The 18,763-nt window shown below is 51.9% G+C and overlaps 2 protein-coding genes across 2 annotated transcripts; both read left to right on the top strand.

The window, feature by feature from the left end:
* Positions 1-3,062: 3,062 nt before the first annotated feature.
* FANCE (FA complementation group E) lies at positions 3,063-14,507 on the top strand. The gene is made up of 10 exons (XM_029242694.1): positions 3,063-3,484; positions 5,941-6,562; positions 7,134-7,178; positions 7,504-7,572; positions 7,870-8,013; positions 8,429-8,552; positions 8,778-8,856; positions 10,215-10,281; positions 11,521-11,646; positions 13,193-14,507. The coding sequence occupies exons 1-10, from the start codon at positions 3,237-3,239 to the stop codon at positions 13,292-13,294; spliced, it is 1,626 nt and encodes a 541-aa protein (XP_029098527.1). The 5' UTR covers positions 3,063-3,236; the 3' UTR covers positions 13,295-14,507.
* Positions 14,508-15,307: 800 nt separating this feature from the next.
* Positions 15,308-18,069, top strand: RPL10A (ribosomal protein L10a). Its single transcript, XM_029242715.1, has 6 exons — positions 15,308-15,401; positions 15,749-15,823; positions 15,899-15,979; positions 16,334-16,482; positions 17,411-17,583; positions 17,866-18,069. Exons 1-6 carry the CDS (start codon positions 15,397-15,399, stop codon positions 18,034-18,036), a joined length of 654 nt encoding a protein of 217 aa, XP_029098548.1. The 5' UTR covers positions 15,308-15,396; the 3' UTR covers positions 18,037-18,069.
* The last annotated feature ends 694 nt before the right edge of the window (positions 18,070-18,763 follow it).

Below are 18,763 nucleotides of genomic sequence, written 5' to 3'. Positions count from 1 at the left end.
CTCACCCCTACCCCCACCAAGGGTTTCTTCTGCATTTAATCTGTTGCAATATCACCTGTCACTTAGCCTTTGGAAAACTTCACTTTATGCTCATAAGAGAATGAGAACAGAAAGGGCAAATAATGTAGGTATTATAATGGAATATATATATATTCCATAATGGAATCCTTGTAGGTATTATAAAGGGTCTCAAGGATTCCCCCTTGGAATCCTTGTGGATTCCAAGTGTGGTTCAAGAACCACACTTGGAAGTTTTCTCCCTATTCTCCTTCCCATTGGCTAGAATGCAGACCTTGGTGGGCATGAACCAGAGCCACCACGATAAGGCTGGAGTTGAGGATGGGCAGGGCATTGAAGGCTGTTTAGCATTCTTGGCCCCGCCCACTACTTATCAGGGCCTCCACCCCTTTGCCCCCAACATCATTTGGTCATTTGAAGACCAAAACCATCTCCTATGAAGTTAGAACTGATAAACTGAGATAGAGGTTCCTGGAAGAAACTTATTTCCTACTCTTTTGCCCTTTGCAAAGCAGGCACTATCTAAGACAGAGGTCCCCAACCCCCGGGCCACGGACCGATACCAGTCCGTGGCCTGTTAGGAACCAGGCCGCAGAGCAGGAGGTGAGCGGGTGAGCGGTGAGCGAAGCTTCATCTGTGTTTACAGCCGCTCCCCGTGGCTCACATTACCGCCTGAGCTCCGCCTCCTGTCAGATCAGCGGTGGCATTACATTCTCAGAGGGGCTCGAACCCTACTGTGAACTGCGCATGCGAGGGATCTAGGTTGCGCGCTCCTTATGAGAATCTAATGCTTGGTGTTCTGAGGTGGAGCTGAGACGGTGATGCTAGCGCTGGGGAGCAGCTGAAAATATAGATTATCAATAGCAGAGGGGTTTGACTGCACAGAGACCATAATAAATCAACTGCTTGCAGACTCATATCAAAACTCTATCAGTGAGTGGCAAGTGACGATGAAGCTGCACCTTATGGAGTAGACTGGACATAAGCAACACACTTCGGGTGTCACTGTTTCCCGTCACCCCCAGATGGGACCATCTAGTTGCAGGAAAACAAGCTCAGGGCTCCCACTGATTCTGCATTATGGTGAGTTGTATCATTGTTTCATTATATATTACAGTGTAATAATAATAGAAATAAAGTGCACAATAAATGTAATGCGCTTGAGTCATCCTCAAACCATCCACCCCACCCCCACCCCCATCCGTGGAAAATTTGTCTTCCGTGAAACCGGTTCCTGGTGACAAACATTTTGGGGACCACTGGTTTAAGAAATACTCCGTAGTCTTTTCCAATAGCTCTCTTAAAATCTCTTTTTTTTTTTCGCGGTATGCGGGCCTCTCACCATTGTGGCCTCTCCCGTTGCGGAGCACAGGCTCCAGATGCGCAGGCTCAGTGGCCATGGCTCACGGGCCTAGCCACTCTGCGGCATATGGGATCTTCCTGGACCGGGGCACGAACCCGTGTCCCCTGCATCGGCAGGCGGACTCTCAACCACTGCGCCACCGGGAAGCCCTTAAAATCATTTTTAAAAAATTTTATTGTATTTTTTGGCTGCATCAGGTCTTAGTTGCAGCACGCGGGATCTTTTGTTGCGATGCACAGGCTCTTCCTTGCAGTGTGTGGGCTTCTCTCTAGTTCTGGTGCATGGGCTCCAGAGCTCATGAGCTCTGTAGCTGCAGTACACGGGTTCTCTAGTTGTGGTGTGCGGGCTCAGTAGTTGTGGCACGCGGGCTTAGTTGTCCTGTGGCATGTGGGATCTTAGTTCCCCAACCAGGGATCGAACCGGCATCCCCTGCATTGCAAGATGGATTCTTAACCACTGGACCACCAGGGAAGTCCCTCCCTTGAAATCATTTTGGAAAAAATAAAAAATTTGGCTCTAATGGAAATCAGATCCAGTTCAAAATATGCCTATGGCTTCCCATACTATTCAGGGTGAAAGACAAATTCCTCTCTATGATGTCAAGGCCTCACAAGATCTGGTCTGGTTACCTCTCCTGTTACTCCCCAGCAAGTGCACTCTTGCCTGACCACCTATTTAAAACTACCTCACTCTATCTCCCTTCCCTGCTATATCCTTGAAAGCACTTATCACAAACAAACATTCTACTGTTTACTTACTTAGTTGTCTGTCTCTCCTCAATTGAGGGTCAGCAACAATGAGGGCAAAGGTATTTATTTTGTTCCCTGCATCCTGAGCGCTAGGTGCTCAGTAAAGATTTATTGATTGAGTGGATGTGTGCATGGCAGCAGAAGCTGGGAGGATGGAAATACAAGCTGACACCCAAAGGAGGGTTTATGGGGTGCTGTGGGGCTCTTCTCCCCTCTGCCTTTATTCCTATCCTCTGCTATGGTCCCTCCCTTCGCTGGAAGCCTGCCTCCTCCAGCAGATTTCCTTAAATCAAAACGCTGGGAATTGGAGGCACTCTTGGTTCCTTATAAACAACCAGAGCAAGGCCACTTCTTGATCTTAGGGAGGAAGTTTACAGGAATGCCTTTGGCCATATAGATGGCATTAGGTTTTACTGCGACTCCATCCTCGGGTGTATTAGTAGATCGAACATTTCTGGAGAAGACTGAAACCCGAATGATGGCAGTTGATGGCCTGTGGAAGAGGTGACGTTATGGTAAATTATGATCAAATCCTACGGCAAAGCCCATGATCTATAGGCAACATGGGCGTCAGCTAAAATTAAATGATGCTTGGATCCTGAAGTACAACCAGCAGGATCCCTGATATCCATTCTGTACGCCCGCCCCCTCACTTACTTCAGCGATCGGTGGAGGAAGCAAGGTTAGGGTCAGCCGCAGAGGATCCATCCTCCATCAAGCCCCGCCCCACTCTATCTCTTGCATGACCCCGCCCACTAACCGATTTCCTAGTGGCACCGCCCCCACTCTGGTCCCGCCTCATCAGCAGATCTGCACTCGACCTTCGCCCCGCCTCCCTACTCCTATCGTACTTGCCCCTTCCGGCCTGCCCTTGCGCCCAGCCCCCGCCGCACTTCCCCGTTCCTTTCCTTTCTGACAGATCTAGTCTCGCGCGATGGCGCGCTGGCCGAGAGCCTCCCCGAACGCTGAAGAGGGAATGTGGCGCGCGCAGGAAGGGGCCGGCCGCAGCATCAGGGCCGGCGCTGTCGTCCGCCTCCCTTTCCCCAGGCCTCGGAGCTGAGGCCCGAAACCAGAGCGCGGGGCAGCGCGGCTCCCTGGCCCCGGGCATGGAGGCCCCGGAGGCTGCACCCGCTCAGGCTGAGGGCGCGGAGCCGGCGCCTTGGGCGCACCTAGAGGCCCCCGCCCGCCTCCTGCTGCAGACGCTGCAGGCGGGGCCCGACGGGGCGCGGCGCGGCTTGGGAGTGCTGCGGGCTCTGAGCGGCCGCGGCGGGGAGCCCTTCGGCTGGGACCGCGTCTTCGAGGCGCTGTGCCGGGAGGAGCCAGTCGTGGAGGGCCCGGACTGTCGCCTGGAGCTGTAAGTCGTCCGCCCGCGTTCCTCCTGTCCTGCTGGTCGCGGCGACCGCTGGCGTAGCTCGGGGCGCCGCCCGTCATCCTCCACGGTGGTGTGAGGCAGGGGCTGGCGCTACCCACTTCTCTAGATGAGAAGACCGAGGCACAGAGAGGTGAAATACTTGCCCCGAGAGCGGGTCCCTGCCGCGCGCCCTGTGAGGCGGGGCCTCCGGCAGACCCTCATGGCGTAGGTACTGGGTGCAGTGCTGCCTACCTAGACGAAAGACACCTGCCCTCGGTTGGGTGTAAATGAATAATTATGTCAGTGGATTCTAACTAATTTTAATCACACACTTCATCTCTTACCTCCAGTATAGGTCAAGAGTACACGTGTGTTAAAATACGTACATTGTCAAGTATACATAAATAGAAATTTTTTAAAATTTTATTTTTATTTATGGCTGTGTTGGGTCTTCGTTGCTGCACGCGGGCTCTCTCTAGTTTCGGAGAGCAGGGGCTACTCTTCATTGCAGTGCGCGGGCTTCTCATTGCGGTGGCTTCTCGTTGCGGAGCACGGGCTCTAGGCGCGCAGGCTTCAGTAGTTGTGGCATGCAGGCACATGGGCTCTAGAGAACAGGCTCAGTAGTTGTGGCGCACGGGCTTAGTTGCTCTGCGGCATGTGGGATCTTCCTGGACCAGGGATGGAATCCGTGTCCCCTGCATTGGCAGGCGGACTCCTAACCACTGTGACACCAGGGAAGTCCCCATAAATAGAAATCTAAAATGTGGTAAATGACAATAAACATCTGATCATGCTGGCTTTATATTATCAGTTTTTCAAAGCATAATATACAGTTTAGGGGAAGATCTCTTACCTCGAGGATGGTGTTCTTGATAATTTTTAGTCTTTTGGGTGACTTTGAACTTTTTCCCTCCTCTTTATGTGGCTAAGAATCCCTACTAGGAGCAGAAGTGTCAGCTCTGCCATTTTTGAATTAGGTTGTGCTTCCCTTACTGGTAGTCAGTTTCTTTTCTGACATCCTTGTAAGCCATGTGTCCATTTTGTGAGGGTTCGTTTTGTTAAGAAAGATAATACAGCGTCCATAGACGCACTTAACTATCTAGTTAAGTAAAATACAGAAGGTAGCGTAGTGAGGTGCCACCTTCAGCCTCTAGGGGCTGAAGAGCAGGCCTCCCACTCTCCTTGAATACCCCTCCCTAAGAATTGGGTTGGACACTGGAATATGGAGGGCCAATCCATATTTTAAATATTTGTAATACTTATTTTGTATGTTTTAGATAAATAGAAATAGAAGTTCTATTATTTTCTTCCCACACTCCATCTTGAATTTCTTTCAAGAGAATTTTCTGAATCCGCAAATTGGACGCTCTAGAAATGTTTACCCAATGGTCTGGCTCTTTCCGGACAGAGTAAGGGGAATGGAACGTAACCTGCGGTCCCTGGATAGAACTGTACTGCAGTATAATTGTTTTCTTTTGTAATGCTATGTATTTTATGCATTTAACCCTCTTATTCTGATAAGGGAATCCATGCACAAAAAAGGTAAAAGTCCTTGGAGTAGGCTCTTCCCGACTTCTCTACTTCAGTATCCTCCACCACAAATTGACGATCTTTTTAACTTTTACTCCAGTTTTTTCTCTCATTTAGTGTTTTTTCTCCACAAAAAAATAAAAGGTTTCATTCCTCTCTTATATATCCCAAGTGCCTCTGCGTGTGTTGACAAACAGCCCCACAAAGTCATGTATACAGAGGTGCAGAGGCGTGATGGGTGGTGGGCTAGATGCACTCATGACCTGCTTGCCACTCCAGCAAGCCTCAGGTCACATAGCATCTGCATTCGTGCCTTTGTCACGTTACAGATGGCTGCTTTGCTCTGTCCACAGCAGTCTTGCTGATCTGTGAAACTTATTCTCAGAGATTTAATTCAGTCAATAAATGTGCCCCAAGTGCCTGCTTTAGGCTGGTGTTGTGCTGGGTACTGGGACACAGAGGAAAGAGACACTGCTTCTGCCTCTCAGGAACTCAGTTCAGTGAAAGGAACATAAGAGCTGGACAGATGTGACCCTGTGAGTTCCAGGGGACTGCCAAGGGGAGCACAGGGCTGCAGGCTAAGCGTTGCTCGGTATTCTGGAGTATTATTTTTACGTAAAGTTTGGGAAAGGGCTTCTTTTTCTTTTTTACATAAAACAAGCATGGATCTATTATAGGGTAGGTTTCAACGTGAATTTTTGAGCTGAAATAGGAGATGTCAAAGAGCAGGGCCTAGTGTAGTGTAGAATAGATGCCGACTTGTTGAATGACTTCCATGCTGTCCCCTCCTCCATCCATACAGACTCGCAGGTACTGCCCACCAGCGCCCCCGTCTGTCCGGTGCCATCTAGCCTCGAGCTCTACCCAGTCTGCCCTGTGTCCCTTTCAGCAAGACACTCTTAACTGCTTGTTCTCCCTCTGCTACCCAGGAAACCACTGCTGCTGCGATTGCCCCCGTTATGCCAGAGGAACCTGATGTCCCTACTGATGGCTGTTTGGCCGTCGCTGCCCGGAAGCAGTCTCCGCCCTGTGCTGCAGATTTTGCGGCAGGATCCAAGCCCCGACCCTGACCCCTGGCTCCGGGCCCTTGGGGAATTTCTGCGAAGGGATCTGGGTGTTGGGGTCTCCACTGAGGGAGTGTCCCCACTGTCTAAAAGGTGCCAGAGACAGCTCCGAGGCCTGTGTAGGCAGCTGGGCCAAGGGGGCAGGAAGCTGAAGTTGCCCCAGGCTCCAGATCCCGAAGGGACAGAACAGGAGGAGGACAAGGACTCCCAGCGGCCTGGGAAACGCAGAAAGGAAGCGGAGGAAGAGCCTGCCAGTCCTGAGGGGGAGAGGGCCCCCAAAAGGCTCCGGTGTTTGGAAAAGGAAGAAGAAGAAAGTCATGAGGAAAACAGACCTGAACATGCATCTTTGGAATCCCTGGCCAATGGAGGAGGTGCATCGTCCATTAAGAACCAGCCTGTTTTGGGGGCTAAGCCCAGTGAGGCTGGTCAGAGTCTAGAGGATGCTAAGGGCCTACCTGAGAGTTTGGAGTTGCCCAGAGCTATCCAGGTACTAGGGTGAGGACGCTGCTTTCGAGTGATTCTTCAGGAATGGGGAGTTTAAGCCGGTTGGGATACTATGTCCCACCTCGGATGACTGTAGTCCGTGGAGCAAGGGGAAGGAGGTGGGGTTGAGGGAATGTAGTTTCTGCTCCACAGATTCTACAGAGGAGGGGGTGGGGACAGGAGTTACTGGAGGTGGGAGCCCTTGACCTAATGATCAATAGTGTGAGGTTAAGGGTACCATGGAAGAGGAAAGGCTCTGGAGCTACCCCTGCCACCCATCTTATGGGAATGGGGGAATCATACCAGCATCCAGCCTGTCCTCCCAGCCCAAGGCCTGGGTCTGCCCCCATTAGGATGTATGCAGAGAAGACAAGTCTGTTCAGTTGGGTTTACATAGGTCTTATCTAGTTTGAGTTCTTTAAGCACTTTGCAAGGTGTACGTTCTGGCTCTCTTGAATCATCTTTGCCTGCTAGTGCCCACTGACCTGGGGCCTTCTCAGAGAGGGGGCTGGGGCTGGGTTGGGGGCCATGCTGCGTGGGTGGGGACATAGCAGTGACTGGGCTCTCCTCTGCAGGAACAAGTTCCCAGGCTGCAGCAGCTGCTCAAGACCCTCGGGAAGGTGACTGGCCCTACTCTGCTACCCATAACCCTTCTTCCGCCCCCTGCCTGGACCCCAGCTGTGCCCAGGGAAGCCCCAGTGCAGTGAGGCACAGGCTGTTTGGGTGAGGGGGTTGGAATGAAGGTCTGAGGACAGTCCCTGCAAAGGCTTTTCTTGGTCCAAGTATGTTGTCTAACCTGAGGCAGGTTCTAACTCCAGGCAAGTTCCTCTCCTCTAGTAGCACCTTCTGGGGTCCTTAGCCATCCACTCTGCCAATTGAAGGGGTGGCCTCAGTGACTTGTCATTGAGGACTCTGCAGGTCCTAACATGGGATTTGCCTTCCCAGGGGTTGGAAGGGCTGGAGGGCACCCCACCAGTTGAGCTGCAGCTTCTCCACGAATGCAGTCCTGGCCAGGTGAGTCCAGAAAAACCACCTGGCCCTGAGGACACGGTCCCTCTCTCCATTTAAGTTTGTGTTTCCCTGCCTCATGTAGGAATTTGGGGAGGGAATTTTGTTGGGTTTTTTGGTCTCAGGGGCAGGGGTGACCCTCAGTGGTTTCTTTTAGCCCTTGGTTCCTCCCCGTAGGGCAGCTCTCCCCACCTTACCTTACTCTGGAGTGTCCTGGCCCTGCCCCTTCTGCTGCCTGGTTGGATTGAGACAGCCCAGCAGAGACAGGCTGAGTGTCCCGGTGTCCTCCCTCCGCCTTGGCAGGTGGACCTGGTGTGTGCCCAGCTGCAGCTCCCGCAGCTCTCGGACACAGGTCTCCTGCAGCTCTGCACCTGGCTGCTGGCCCTTTCACCAGACCTCAGCCTCAGCAATGCTACTGTGCTGACCAGGAGCCTCTTCCTTGGACGGGTAGGTGCGCTGGGATGCACATGGAGTGCCAGGGACAGTGAGGGAGAGAGTTTGAACCCTCAGTAGGGTGGGAGAGGGGGTTCCCAGCCTTGCATGCATGTGCTTGTCTGGGGAGCCTGGGGCAAGGGAAGGGCATAACCCCCTAGGCCATCTACCCACCTGGCATCTAACTCCTCCCTCTTGGGCCCCAGATCCTTACAGAAGTGGAAGGGATTTGGGGTTTGGGATCAGGGATTTGGGAGCTGGGGAAGGGAGCTATGTGTCCTTTCCAATGAGTGGATCCATGTGAGTCCTAGATAAAAGAACTTCTCTTTTCTCTGTACTGTAATGTGTGAGCCTCTGAAATACGTGTTCAATAAACACTGATAGGAAGGAAGAAGAAAGAAATTAATATTTTCCTCCCCGTTGGCTGTAGATTCTCTCCCTGACTTCCTCAGCCTCCCGCTTGCTCACAACTGCCCTGACCTCCTTCTGTACTAAGTACACCTACGCCGTCTGCAGAGCCCTCCTTGGCCCTGTGCTTCAAGCCCCAGGAATAGGTAATTCTGGAATGGGCCCCAGGCCTGGTAGCTCTTCCCTGTCTGTTCCCAGCACCCTTCACCCCCCGGGTGGCCCTGGCAGGAGCTGAGTTTTCAATAAATGAAGATACCTGTTGCTTCCCTGACGATGCCACCTGTAAAGGGCCAGGCATTTTGTTCCCTGCTAGCCCCATTCTCTCCTGCCAGCTGCTCCCAGACTTTTCCCCTCTGCTGTCGCCCACCCAGGTCCAGCTCAAACAGAGTTACTGTGTTGCCTTACAAAGGACGAGGCCCTGGAGCCGGACATGCAGGCTCTAATGCTGGGGTGAGTGTACAAGCTCCACGCTGGCCCCACCCGCACCTCCTCCCTCTGGCCAAACCTGCTCTTGGCATTCTGGACTTGGAGCCGGCTGGGTACCAGGCCCCGTGCCTGAAATACAGGCAGTGGCACAGCCATTGCCCCCTCTCGCTGTCCTGAGCCTGGCTTGTGCCTTCCCACCTGTGGGCCCCTGTTAGTTGCCATCCCATGCACCTTCCCAAGCCCAGGGTTTCAGTCTTCTGTGCCAGGTGCCCCCGGGAATGCGAAGGCTGGCACTCCTGCTCTTGAGTTCTTGGCGTAGTTGGAACATGGCGTAGTGGTTCAGAGCACTGGCTCTGGAGTCAGACAGACATGGTTGCAGGTCTCAACCTTGCCTTTTATTTAAATGTGTGAGTTTTAAACAGGTTATTCCATCTCTCTGAGCCTCTGTTTCCATGTATGAACTCTGTAGAGTTTTTCTAGATAGTAAATGTGATAATGCATATAATGGCCTCGGCACAGTATTTGGCACCTAGTGAGTGCTCAAATATTGTTATTAAATTGGTGTTAAATTTAGGTGTCAAAATTGGGGAGTCAAGATACAGACATGTAGAAATAATGAGTAGGTGAGATCTCATTGGACACTAACATGAAATATGAAATGCTAAGTATAATATGAGAAGGGGACAGTCGCAAAAATACTACCAGCCACCAGTTATTGAGCACTCTCTCTGTGCTTTAGATTTATTACTTCGTTAGTCTTCATGCAATCCTGTGAGGTAAGTGCTGTGGCCGCCTTAGAGATGCAAAAACTGAAGCTCAGAGAGGTTGAGGGAGGTGGCCAAAGGTCACACAGCCAGCAAGTGCAAAAGCCTGGGATCAAACCCAAGTCTGTGCACCCAAGAAGCCACACCGTTTCCATGTGACATCCTGCTTTTCCAAACAAGCTGAGGACAGTAGGTGCAGCTGGAGTGGACCTCACCGTGGGCTGGGTTCCGCAGGGAGGTCTAGCCTTCTCTAGGAAGCCTCCTGTGTGTCGTCTCACCCATCATCCTCCTCCTCTTCCCTGGGTCGTTCTCCGCTTTCAAACTCAGGAGGCACTATCGACTCCTGGTTATTTTCCAGGGGACCTTTGTACCTCTCACTGCCAAATCCTTCATGTCAGGTCCCGGGGGTCTTGGGCTGTGGCCTTCCCAGCACTGAGTATGGGCTCTGCAGCAGTGGCTGCTAGATGGCCACCAGCATCGGGGGGCTCTGACTACTTCCTCTGTTGGCTGGAGATCTTGGCTGTCCCCAGGGCCTTGCCCTGCCTTGGGGTAGGAGCAGTAGATACTCAGGCTCAGTTGGGAGGCTGAGCTTTCCTCACTGGGGCCTGTGCCTTGCAGACAGATCTTGGAGCTGCCCTGGAAGGAAGAAACTTTCTTGGTGTTGCAGTCACTCCTGGAGCGGCAGGTGAGCAGGCTGCCTTGGGGAAGAGTGGACAAAGAAGTGCTGCAGTGCTGTGGCTGGGTGTGCAGCTCCTGGGTGTCTGACCCCTTCAGTGATGGAGGGGCAAGCAGGATGACTGCCCTCCAGCAGGGTGCCCGTGACAGTGGGAGGGTCCAGGGGCTTGAAAGGCCGGTAGCAGAGAGCTGACTGCACGGTGAATCCCAGCTCTGCCTCTTAGTAGCTGTGTGGCCTTGGGGAGGGACTTTTTGATGTGTGTGTGTAAATTTAATTTGTTTTTTTAATTTAATTAATTTATTTTTTGGCCGCACTGCGTGGCATGCGGGATCCTAGTTCCGCGACCAGGGATTGAACCCGTGCCCCCTAAAGTGGAAGCGCGGAGTCCTAACCACTGGACTGCCAGGGACAGTGCCTAATTTATTTTTGAATAGGTAATAGATTCATATGTTCACAATTTTGAACGCTTAAAAGGATATAGTGAAAAAATTTTCCCCAGCCACTGAGATTCCCCTCCGCAGGGCTAATCAGTGTTACCAGTTGCAGGGGAACCCTCCCAGAGATGCTGTCTATATACAAGGACACATGGTGAAATTTACTTTTCCCCTTCCTTTTACATAGATGGTAACACACCAAGCTCAGTGCTCTGCACTTTGCTTTTTTCATCTAACAGTACATTTCGGCAGTTTTTCCATACATCAGTACCTAAAATTCTGCCTCATTTGTTTATAACGTAGGTAGTTGACTTAACCTCTTTATGCCTCAGTTTCCTCATCTGCAAAAGGGGAGTGATGATAGCACCTACCACATAAAACTGGGGTGAGGTTTAAATGGTATAATTGGTGTAACGTGCTCAGAATGGTACCTAACGCATAATAAGTGTTTATTAAATTGTGACTATGAAGATCTGTTGTTATTATACTGCCAGTGCCCCCTTGGGACCTCACTCCTTTATATCTTCAACCACTAAGCCAGGCGAGGGATCCTTGTCCCCCATCTCCTAATCTGAGCCTGTGCAACAGTGGCCACCATTTTTTGAGACCTGTGTGCTAGGCTTTATGTGCATAATCTCATTTAATCCTTTTCACAGTCTTCAGAGTTTGACATCATGAGCCCCATTTTATAGATGTGGAAACTGAGTCTCAGTTAAGTGACCTGCACAGGGTCACCTGGTTAGGAAGTGATGGAGTTGGGAGTTGAATCCAGGGCCCTTTCTTGTGCTACTGTCCAATCTCCTAATGTGTGCAGGTGGAGATGCCCTCTGAGAAGTTCAGTGTGTTGATGGAGAAACTCTGTAAAGAGGGGCCAGCAGCCACCACGTCCATGGCCTATGCCAAGCTCATGCTGACAGTGGTAACCAAGTATCGGGCCAATGTGAGTATTGGTAGGGCCATGAGGGCTGCTCCTACTGCTCTGAGCCTGCCACGAGGGTATATGTTTGTCAGGGAGAAAACCCTGAGTGTTAGCCTTGGAAACCACAAGTTCAAGCCCAAGACAGGGGAGTGAGACTGCTTAGGAGTTCATTCATCCAGCCAACACTGCTGTGGGCCAGATGCTATCTGGGGCATTAGGGAATCAACAGTGACCATATCACAGTTTCTGTCCTGGACTTGACCCTCTCCCCCAGTTAGTGAGAGGGGAGAGAGATGATAACTGGCTCATTGTAATATCTGGTAGGAGCCAGGTGAAAGGTATGCACAGGGCATTTGATGACAGAGGAAAAGGGGGCAACTAAACCTTGTTTGTGGTTGGGAGTTGGGACAGGCTTCCTGACTCTTAAAGGGTGAGTGGTAGTCAAGGGCGGAGATGAAGGAAAGGGCATTCCAGGCAAAAGAAACGGTGTAAGCACTCAATGTCCCAGGGGATCTGCAGGTACATCATTGTAGCTGAGGCCTAAAATCCCAAGAGTAGGTGGCTGTAGGGGATGAAGTTAGAGAGCTAAAATACTGAGAACTGATACTTGTAGCCCCTGATATGTTCCAGGCATCGTTCTAATCCCTTTGCATATGTTAACTCACTAGTTTATTCCAGGTGTTAGTCCTATGAGAAGATACTATTTTATAAGCTCCATTTTATAGGTGAGGAAATTGAGACGCAGGTTAAAGTAATTCGCCCGAGGTCACATTGCCAAGTCATGGTAGCATCTAATGGAGGGCCCTGTAGGTTATGTTGAGGAGTTTGGACTTTATCTTGAAGACCACGTCTTCTCTTGGCTCTTAACCCTTTTCTTGGGATCACAGGCCTATCTGATGATTTGGTGAAAGGCATACATCCTCCCAGAAAAACGGAAATATGAATACACATCTTATGCACAATTTCAGGAAGCTCCTGGATCCTCTGAAGACTCTCTGTAGATCCTGGAAGGACCTGCAATATGAGGCATCAGAGGTTATCTCAGGGCCTTCAGCTGGAGTGACCTGATTAGATTTGTATTCTGTAAAGAAACCTTTGGCCTTGGCAAGGAGTGGGGATTGGAGAGTGAAGGTACAGGGCAGAGATGGGTCAGAGGTTGCAGCAACAGGTCAGGGAAGAAAGAGTGGTCCAGAAGGAATGTGGCAGCCACAGTGGAGTGTCTCTGAACCTCAGTTTCCTCATCTGTAAAATGGGAGGATTGTGAGGATTAAATGAAGTCATGCATATAAAGTGCTGCCCCATAGAAAGCACCTAATAATTGTCAACTATTCTTAATATGGCTGACATAGTATGTTGTGCAGTTAGTATTTGACCCCAGGTCTACCTGAATCCAAGCACCTTGCTTAACCATGGTGAGATAATGAGGATAGATTGCTCACGGAGTCATCTCCTCCTATTGTCCTTGTGTCCTGGATTTCTCTCTTCTAACTAAACAGAGCCCAGGGGCAGAGGGGAGAGGGGAGAGATCAGCTGCTAGAGTCCAGACATGGTTCTTCCTTCTCTCCAGATCAGTGAGCCCCAGAGGCTGGGCCTGGCTGCAGCTCTGGAGCTCAATACCACTTTCCTGAAGAAGTCCCTGCAGGCTGCCCTGAGACATCTGGCCCCCTGACCATCCACCAAGGGACCACCCTCTCAGACCTCCCTCATCAGATTCCCGAAGGACACTTCTGCCCTGAGCACCTCATCCTGCCCCTTGCCTGGGGGTCAGGGCTGAGCCTGGCCATCCCAGGGGTCAACTGTCTCCCTGCTCCAGGCTGCAGAGAGGCCATCTGGGCCTCCCAGCCAGCAGGAAGGGTCTGGGGCTAAGGGGGCTGGGTGAGTTGTACTACCAAGAGCTGCTGAGCCTGGGCTGCCTCCTTGTCATTTCTACCTCAGGCTGTGGGGACAGACACTTTAAGATAGGCATCAGACTTCCTTGATGGTCCAGCGGTTAAGACTCTGCACTTCCATTGCAGGGGACGAGGGTTGGATCCCTGGTTGGGGGAGTTCCACATGCTGTGAGATGTGGCCAAAATATAATAATAATAAATAAAATAGGAGTTAAGATAGGCCTCAGTAGGGTCAAAGCAGACCCAGAGTGGACGACAGTGATGCTCCAGGAGCCCTGGGAGACCTGTATGTTTAGCACAGATCTCTTGTGCTCAAGTGTATGTTATGATCCTCTGTGTTGTTTCTGACTTAAATAATAATTTATCAGTGGTATTCCATAAAAAGCAGGAAGTTCAGTAATGCCTTATTAGAAGCAGTGCCTGCCTTCCTACTAACTCTGGGTGTTTGCTGAAAACTAACACGTACCACGCCACCCCCACCCTGCTCAGTGACAGGGGCATCTTTTTCCAAGGGAAATGTTCGGTGAGGGGAAGGTGGTAGAGTTCTGTGGGCCAGATCATGTATGATACAACCCACCCCAGCCCTATCAGAGCTGTTGAGTACGTGGGTGGGCTGTGCATCCCGCACTGGGGAGGGGGGCTTGAGGGTGAGAGTGACTCAGCCTGGAGTTGGGGAAGACTTTTGGGCAGATGATGGCTTTTGAGGAGGGATCTGAAGGGCTCCTGGGATTACTGTGAGCAGAGAACAGGATGAGGCCTATTGGACAGGAAAGACAGAAAGGGTGTGCAATACTGTGGGCTTGTGTGTTCTACAACTATATTCCCACAGCACTTAGCTAGGCGCCTTGTTCATAGTAAACACTTAACCTGGGGACTTCCTTGGTGGTCCAGTGGGAAAGACTCAGCGCTCCGAATGCAGAGGGCCCGGGTTCGATCCCTGGGCAGGGAACTAGATCCCACATGCATGCTGCAACTAAGAGTTCGCGTGTCGCAAATAAGATCACACAGGGCTTCCCTGGTGGCGCAGTGTTGGGAGAGTCCGCCTGCCGATGCAGGGGACACGGGTTCGTGCCCTGGCCTGGGAAGATCCCACATGCCGCAGAGCGGCTGGGCCCGTGAGCCATGGCCGCTGAGCCTGCACGTCTGGAGCCTGTGCTCCGCAACGGGAGAGGCCGCAACAGTGAGAGACCTGCGTACCACACACACACAAAAAAATCACACATGCTGCAACTAAACATGCCACAACGAAGATCCAGCGCAGCCAAAATAAATATTTAAAAAACAAACAAAAAGACACAACCTGGAGATGTTACTGAGTCAATTATCAGATGAAAGTTCCTCACAGAACCTTACCCGCTCCTCCCCACCGCAGGCTCTGAGGCGCCGGGAAGAGAACTCGACATTTCCCTTCCCACAACTTCCTCAGAAGCCGTGAGCCCCCGTTAAAACAAGATGATGAGGGAGAGAGGTCAGGAGCAAAGCCTGCTTTTGAGAAGTGAAGCAGGTGCTATGGTCAGGAGGAAGCGTGGAGGTTTAAGGGACAAACATGTCGGAATTGCACGCTCTCAGCGGCCGGCACGGGGCGGCACCCAGGAGTGTGACTACTGCAGCTCACCGCCCTGGGCCCAGCCTCTTCCCTAAGGGCCTGGGGCAGCTGCTGGTGGCAACGGGCGCCCGGGACCGCCGCAGCTCTGTGGTCTCCGCGTAGGTCTAGCAGTGCAACACGCGGCTGCCGCGGCGCCCCACCCCCGGCACTGAGCGACCCGACCTCTCTCAAGGGGGAAGCCGCGGGAACAAGGCATCTCTCGCGATAACCAGGTCCTATTTGAGCGCGTGCGCGAACTGAGTTGTCTCTTTTCCGGTTATCGCGGCGCTAGGAGCTATGAGGTTAGTGGCGCTTAGAGTGATATCCGTACTCATCCGCGCCTCCGGGCGCCCCCGTGGGGAGGGAGACACTACGAGCGGAATCGGGGGTCCTTGCTTATGCTTCGTAGCGGGGCATTTTTGCCAGGTTTCGGCCTACGGGCCTGGCGTTGGAGTTCGCGTGCCAAGGCCGGCCGCCAGTATTGCCCCTCTTCCCCGGGGTTTGCATCTGGTCCAGATTGCCTCACTTGGCGTCCGCAATACCCGGGGAGTATTCCGTGGACCATCCCCGAGCCTGAGCCTTCTGACACTCCAACGGATTGGTCCACTGCTCGCTGGTCCTGAGCGCTCGTCTTGTTTTCTTCTTGCAGCAGCAAAGTCTCCCGAGACACCCTCTACGAGGCAGTGCGGGAAGTCCTGCACGGGAACCAGCGCAAGCGCCGGAAGTAAGCGCGGACTTCCGCGGAGGGCTGCTTTGGGAAGCCGCGGACGGTCCGATAACTTTGTTACGCTTTTTTAAGGTTTTTGGAGACGGTGGAGCTTCAGATAAGCCTGAAGAACTATGACCCTCAGAAGGACAAACGCTTCTCGGGCACCGTCAGGTTGGCACCGTTCTAATCCCACCCAGCCCTCAGTGTCCCCATGCCTGTCTCCTCCCTTCAGGCTCCTGTTGAGCCCGAGGCGGCCAGGCACGTGTGGCACTGAAGTGCCCGGGTAGTGCAGACCCCCTGCTCCGGGCAGGCGTGGCTGGACGGACCCCCACCCTGGGTCTTAAAACAAGAGGGGAGGCGTGGGGAGGCCTTGGCTGAGCCCGCCGGCTGGTTTGAGAAGCCAGACTAGCTGTTGGTGAATGCGGACGCTCTGGGTAAGGCTCAGTACTGCAGCGGTCCCAGACCCCTTCACCTGCTCTTGGGACCCAGGGCTGGGTGTGACCTATACTGTCCCCCAAAATGCAGGCTTAAGTCCACTCCCCGCCCCAAGTTTTCCGTGTGTGTTCTGGGGGACCAGCAGCATTGTGATGAGGCCAAGGCTGTGGATATCCCCCACATGGACATCGAGGCCCTGAAGAAACTCAACAAGAATAAGAAACTGGTCAAGAAGCTGGGTGAGTGTGCCTGGTGTGGTTCTTCCCCGGCCACCCACCCACCATGGTGTGGTTTTGTATGTGGGGTAGGGTGGAGGCAGTTCTCACTGGAGTGGTAGAACAGGAGTATTTCTGCCACTTGGATTTTAAAGTGATGATGGGGTAGAGTCAGGACAGAAAGGATCTGCTGTGGTTGGTTAACTTGACTGGTATTTTTTAGCCACGTGAAAATTCTATTTTGCTTTGAGGATTGGATTTAATAAGGGAAGAAAGCCAGGCAGTGGTTCTTTTCTAAGCAAGCGAGAACTGTCACATTGATAGGTCGCGTGTTGGTACATTCTGAATTGAAATTTCTACTTAAAACTCCCATATTTCATTTTAACCTTTAGGCTATGTGATTTGAGCATTTTACAGATAAACAGGTAACCCAGTTGTGTAGCTAAAAAGGCAGGATTTGAAACCAGGCAGACTTAACTAGCGTGAGCATTTTCATTGCAAGATGGGTTGTGAGTCAGCCTGGACTTCTACCGGGCTTCATGTGAATGTTGGGCCAGTAAAAGTCCAGAGGATGGAGATAATACTGGAATGGGGAGAGGATTAAAAAGACTCGGTAGCTGGGCTTCCCTGGTGGCGCAGTGGTTGAGAGTCCGCTTGCCGATGCAGGGGACACGGGTTCATGCCCCAGTCCGGGAAAATTCCACATGCCGCGGAGCGGCTAGGCCCGTGAGCCATGGCTGCTGAGCCTTTGCGTCCGGAGCCTGTGCTCTGCAACGGGAGAGGCCACAACAGTGAGAGGCCCGCGTACCAAAAAAAAAAAAAAAAAAAATTAAGACTCAGTAGCTGGGGAACAGGTAGAGTGCTGGTTAGAGGCCACTTTTGAGGTTGTCTCATAGCCCTGTTTAGAGGTGTCTTCAGGGGCCAGGTCCTAACGGCTTCCTCTCTTTACCAGCCAAGAAGTATGATGCCTTTTTGGCTTCAGAGTCTCTGATCAAGCAGATCCCACGAATCCTGGGCCCAGGCCTGAATAAGGCTGGCAAGTTCCCTTCCTTGCTGACCCACAATGAGAACATGGTGGCCAAAGTTGATGAAGTGAAGTCCACAATCAAGTTCCAGATGAAGAAGGTGAGAAGGTCTAGCCAGTTGCATAGGTTGAACAGTGGTGAAGTTGACCCACGTTCTCCAAGTGGGAGCTCTGGTTTGCATTTCTGTGGATACTTAGGACTTGTGACAGTCACCTAACAGGATTGAAGCTTTTCAAATAACTCTGGTCTTGGTCTGGGGCCAGAGCACTGCTCATTAGGTCACTGGAGGTCATAGGGATGGGCCATCTGGCTCGTAGCCGGGCCCAGTCCACATTTTCTTGGATCTCGCCACCAACCTGATGTGACCTTCCTCTCCCCACAGGTGCTGTGTCTGGCAGTGGCTGTTGGCCACGTGAAGATGACAGATGATGAGCTTGTGTACAACATCCACTTAGCCGTCAACTTCCTGGTGTCGCTGCTCAAGAAAAATTGGCAGAACGTTCGGGCTTTGTACATTAAGAGCACCATGGGCAAGCCCCAGCGCCTGTACTAAGGCACAGCTTAATAAACCCTACTCCCACCATTACCACCGTCTCCTGTGGCTTTGGGAAGGGGGGACGGTGCTTTGTGAGCTGACCTGGCATGCCACAGCACTGCACTGCTGAGCCAGTGATGGGTAGTCATTTACTGCAGACAAGGCAGGGCATTCTTTCCGCCCTCAGAAACATGGAGTCTTATTAAGATCTCCTGGATACTAATAGGGCTGCTAATCAGGGCTGAAGTTTTTCAAATAACCCTGAGAAGAGCAGATCGGGGCCATTACCCCAGCCTGTACTGCTGCTGCCTGTTACTAGTGGAAAGGGGGGGTTAGAACCTTCACATGGAAGACGCTGACTTGGCCTTTCCTTGGCAGCATGCTTAACCTATGGCCAGTATGCCAGCAGTTCTTAACATGGGCTTTTTGTTTGGAGGGCTTTTTGATCCCTTGAAATCATTTGGGGTCTTGGTCTGCAGGAATCCCCAAGTAGTTACAAATGGAGATTGGGGTTTGGTGAGCCTGGGATTGGCTTCCTAGATGCTTCTGATTAGAGTGGTCCACATACCCTGAGAAACTGGTCTAGTATTTGCTTTCTTGACCCACAAATTGCATACCCTTATGTTTGGGGGTAGTGATTTACTAGGTAAGATATTTAGGAAGAAAAATGAGAAGACCTGATAATACTCTGATTTGGGGACCCTGTTGTCTAGGGGAGTTTGGTAAATGGGTGGAATCTGCCTGT

Source organism: Monodon monoceros, unplaced genomic scaffold, assembly GCF_005190385.1.
Source record: "Monodon monoceros isolate NGI ecotype Baffin Bay Population unplaced genomic scaffold, NGI_Narwhal_1 Super_Scaffold_3, whole genome shotgun sequence".
Classification (NCBI taxonomy): domain Eukaryota; kingdom Metazoa; phylum Chordata; class Mammalia; order Artiodactyla; family Monodontidae; genus Monodon; species Monodon monoceros.
This window is presented reverse-complemented; position numbering and strand designations above follow the sequence as displayed.

Excerpts from the sequence above, each read along its gene's own strand:
- RPL10A (XM_029242715.1), top strand. Across the intron at positions 15,824-15,898 it reads AACCAGCGCAAGCGCCGGAA|GTTTTTGGAGACGGTGGAGC; the intron begins GTAAGCGCGGAC and ends CGCTTTTTTAAG. Across the intron at positions 16,483-17,410 it reads GAAACTGGTCAAGAAGCTGG|CCAAGAAGTATGATGCCTTT; the intron begins GTGAGTGTGCCT and ends TCTCTTTACCAG.
- FANCE (XM_029242694.1), top strand. The coding sequence starts at position 3,237 with ATGGAGGCCCCGGAGGCTGCACCCGCTCAGGCTGAGGGCGCGGAGCCG. Across the intron at positions 7,179-7,503 it reads TGCTCAAGACCCTCGGGAAG|GGGTTGGAAGGGCTGGAGGG; the intron begins GTGACTGGCCCT and ends TTGCCTTCCCAG. Across the intron at positions 8,553-8,777 it reads GCTTCAAGCCCCAGGAATAG|GTCCAGCTCAAACAGAGTTA; the intron begins GTAATTCTGGAA and ends TCGCCCACCCAG.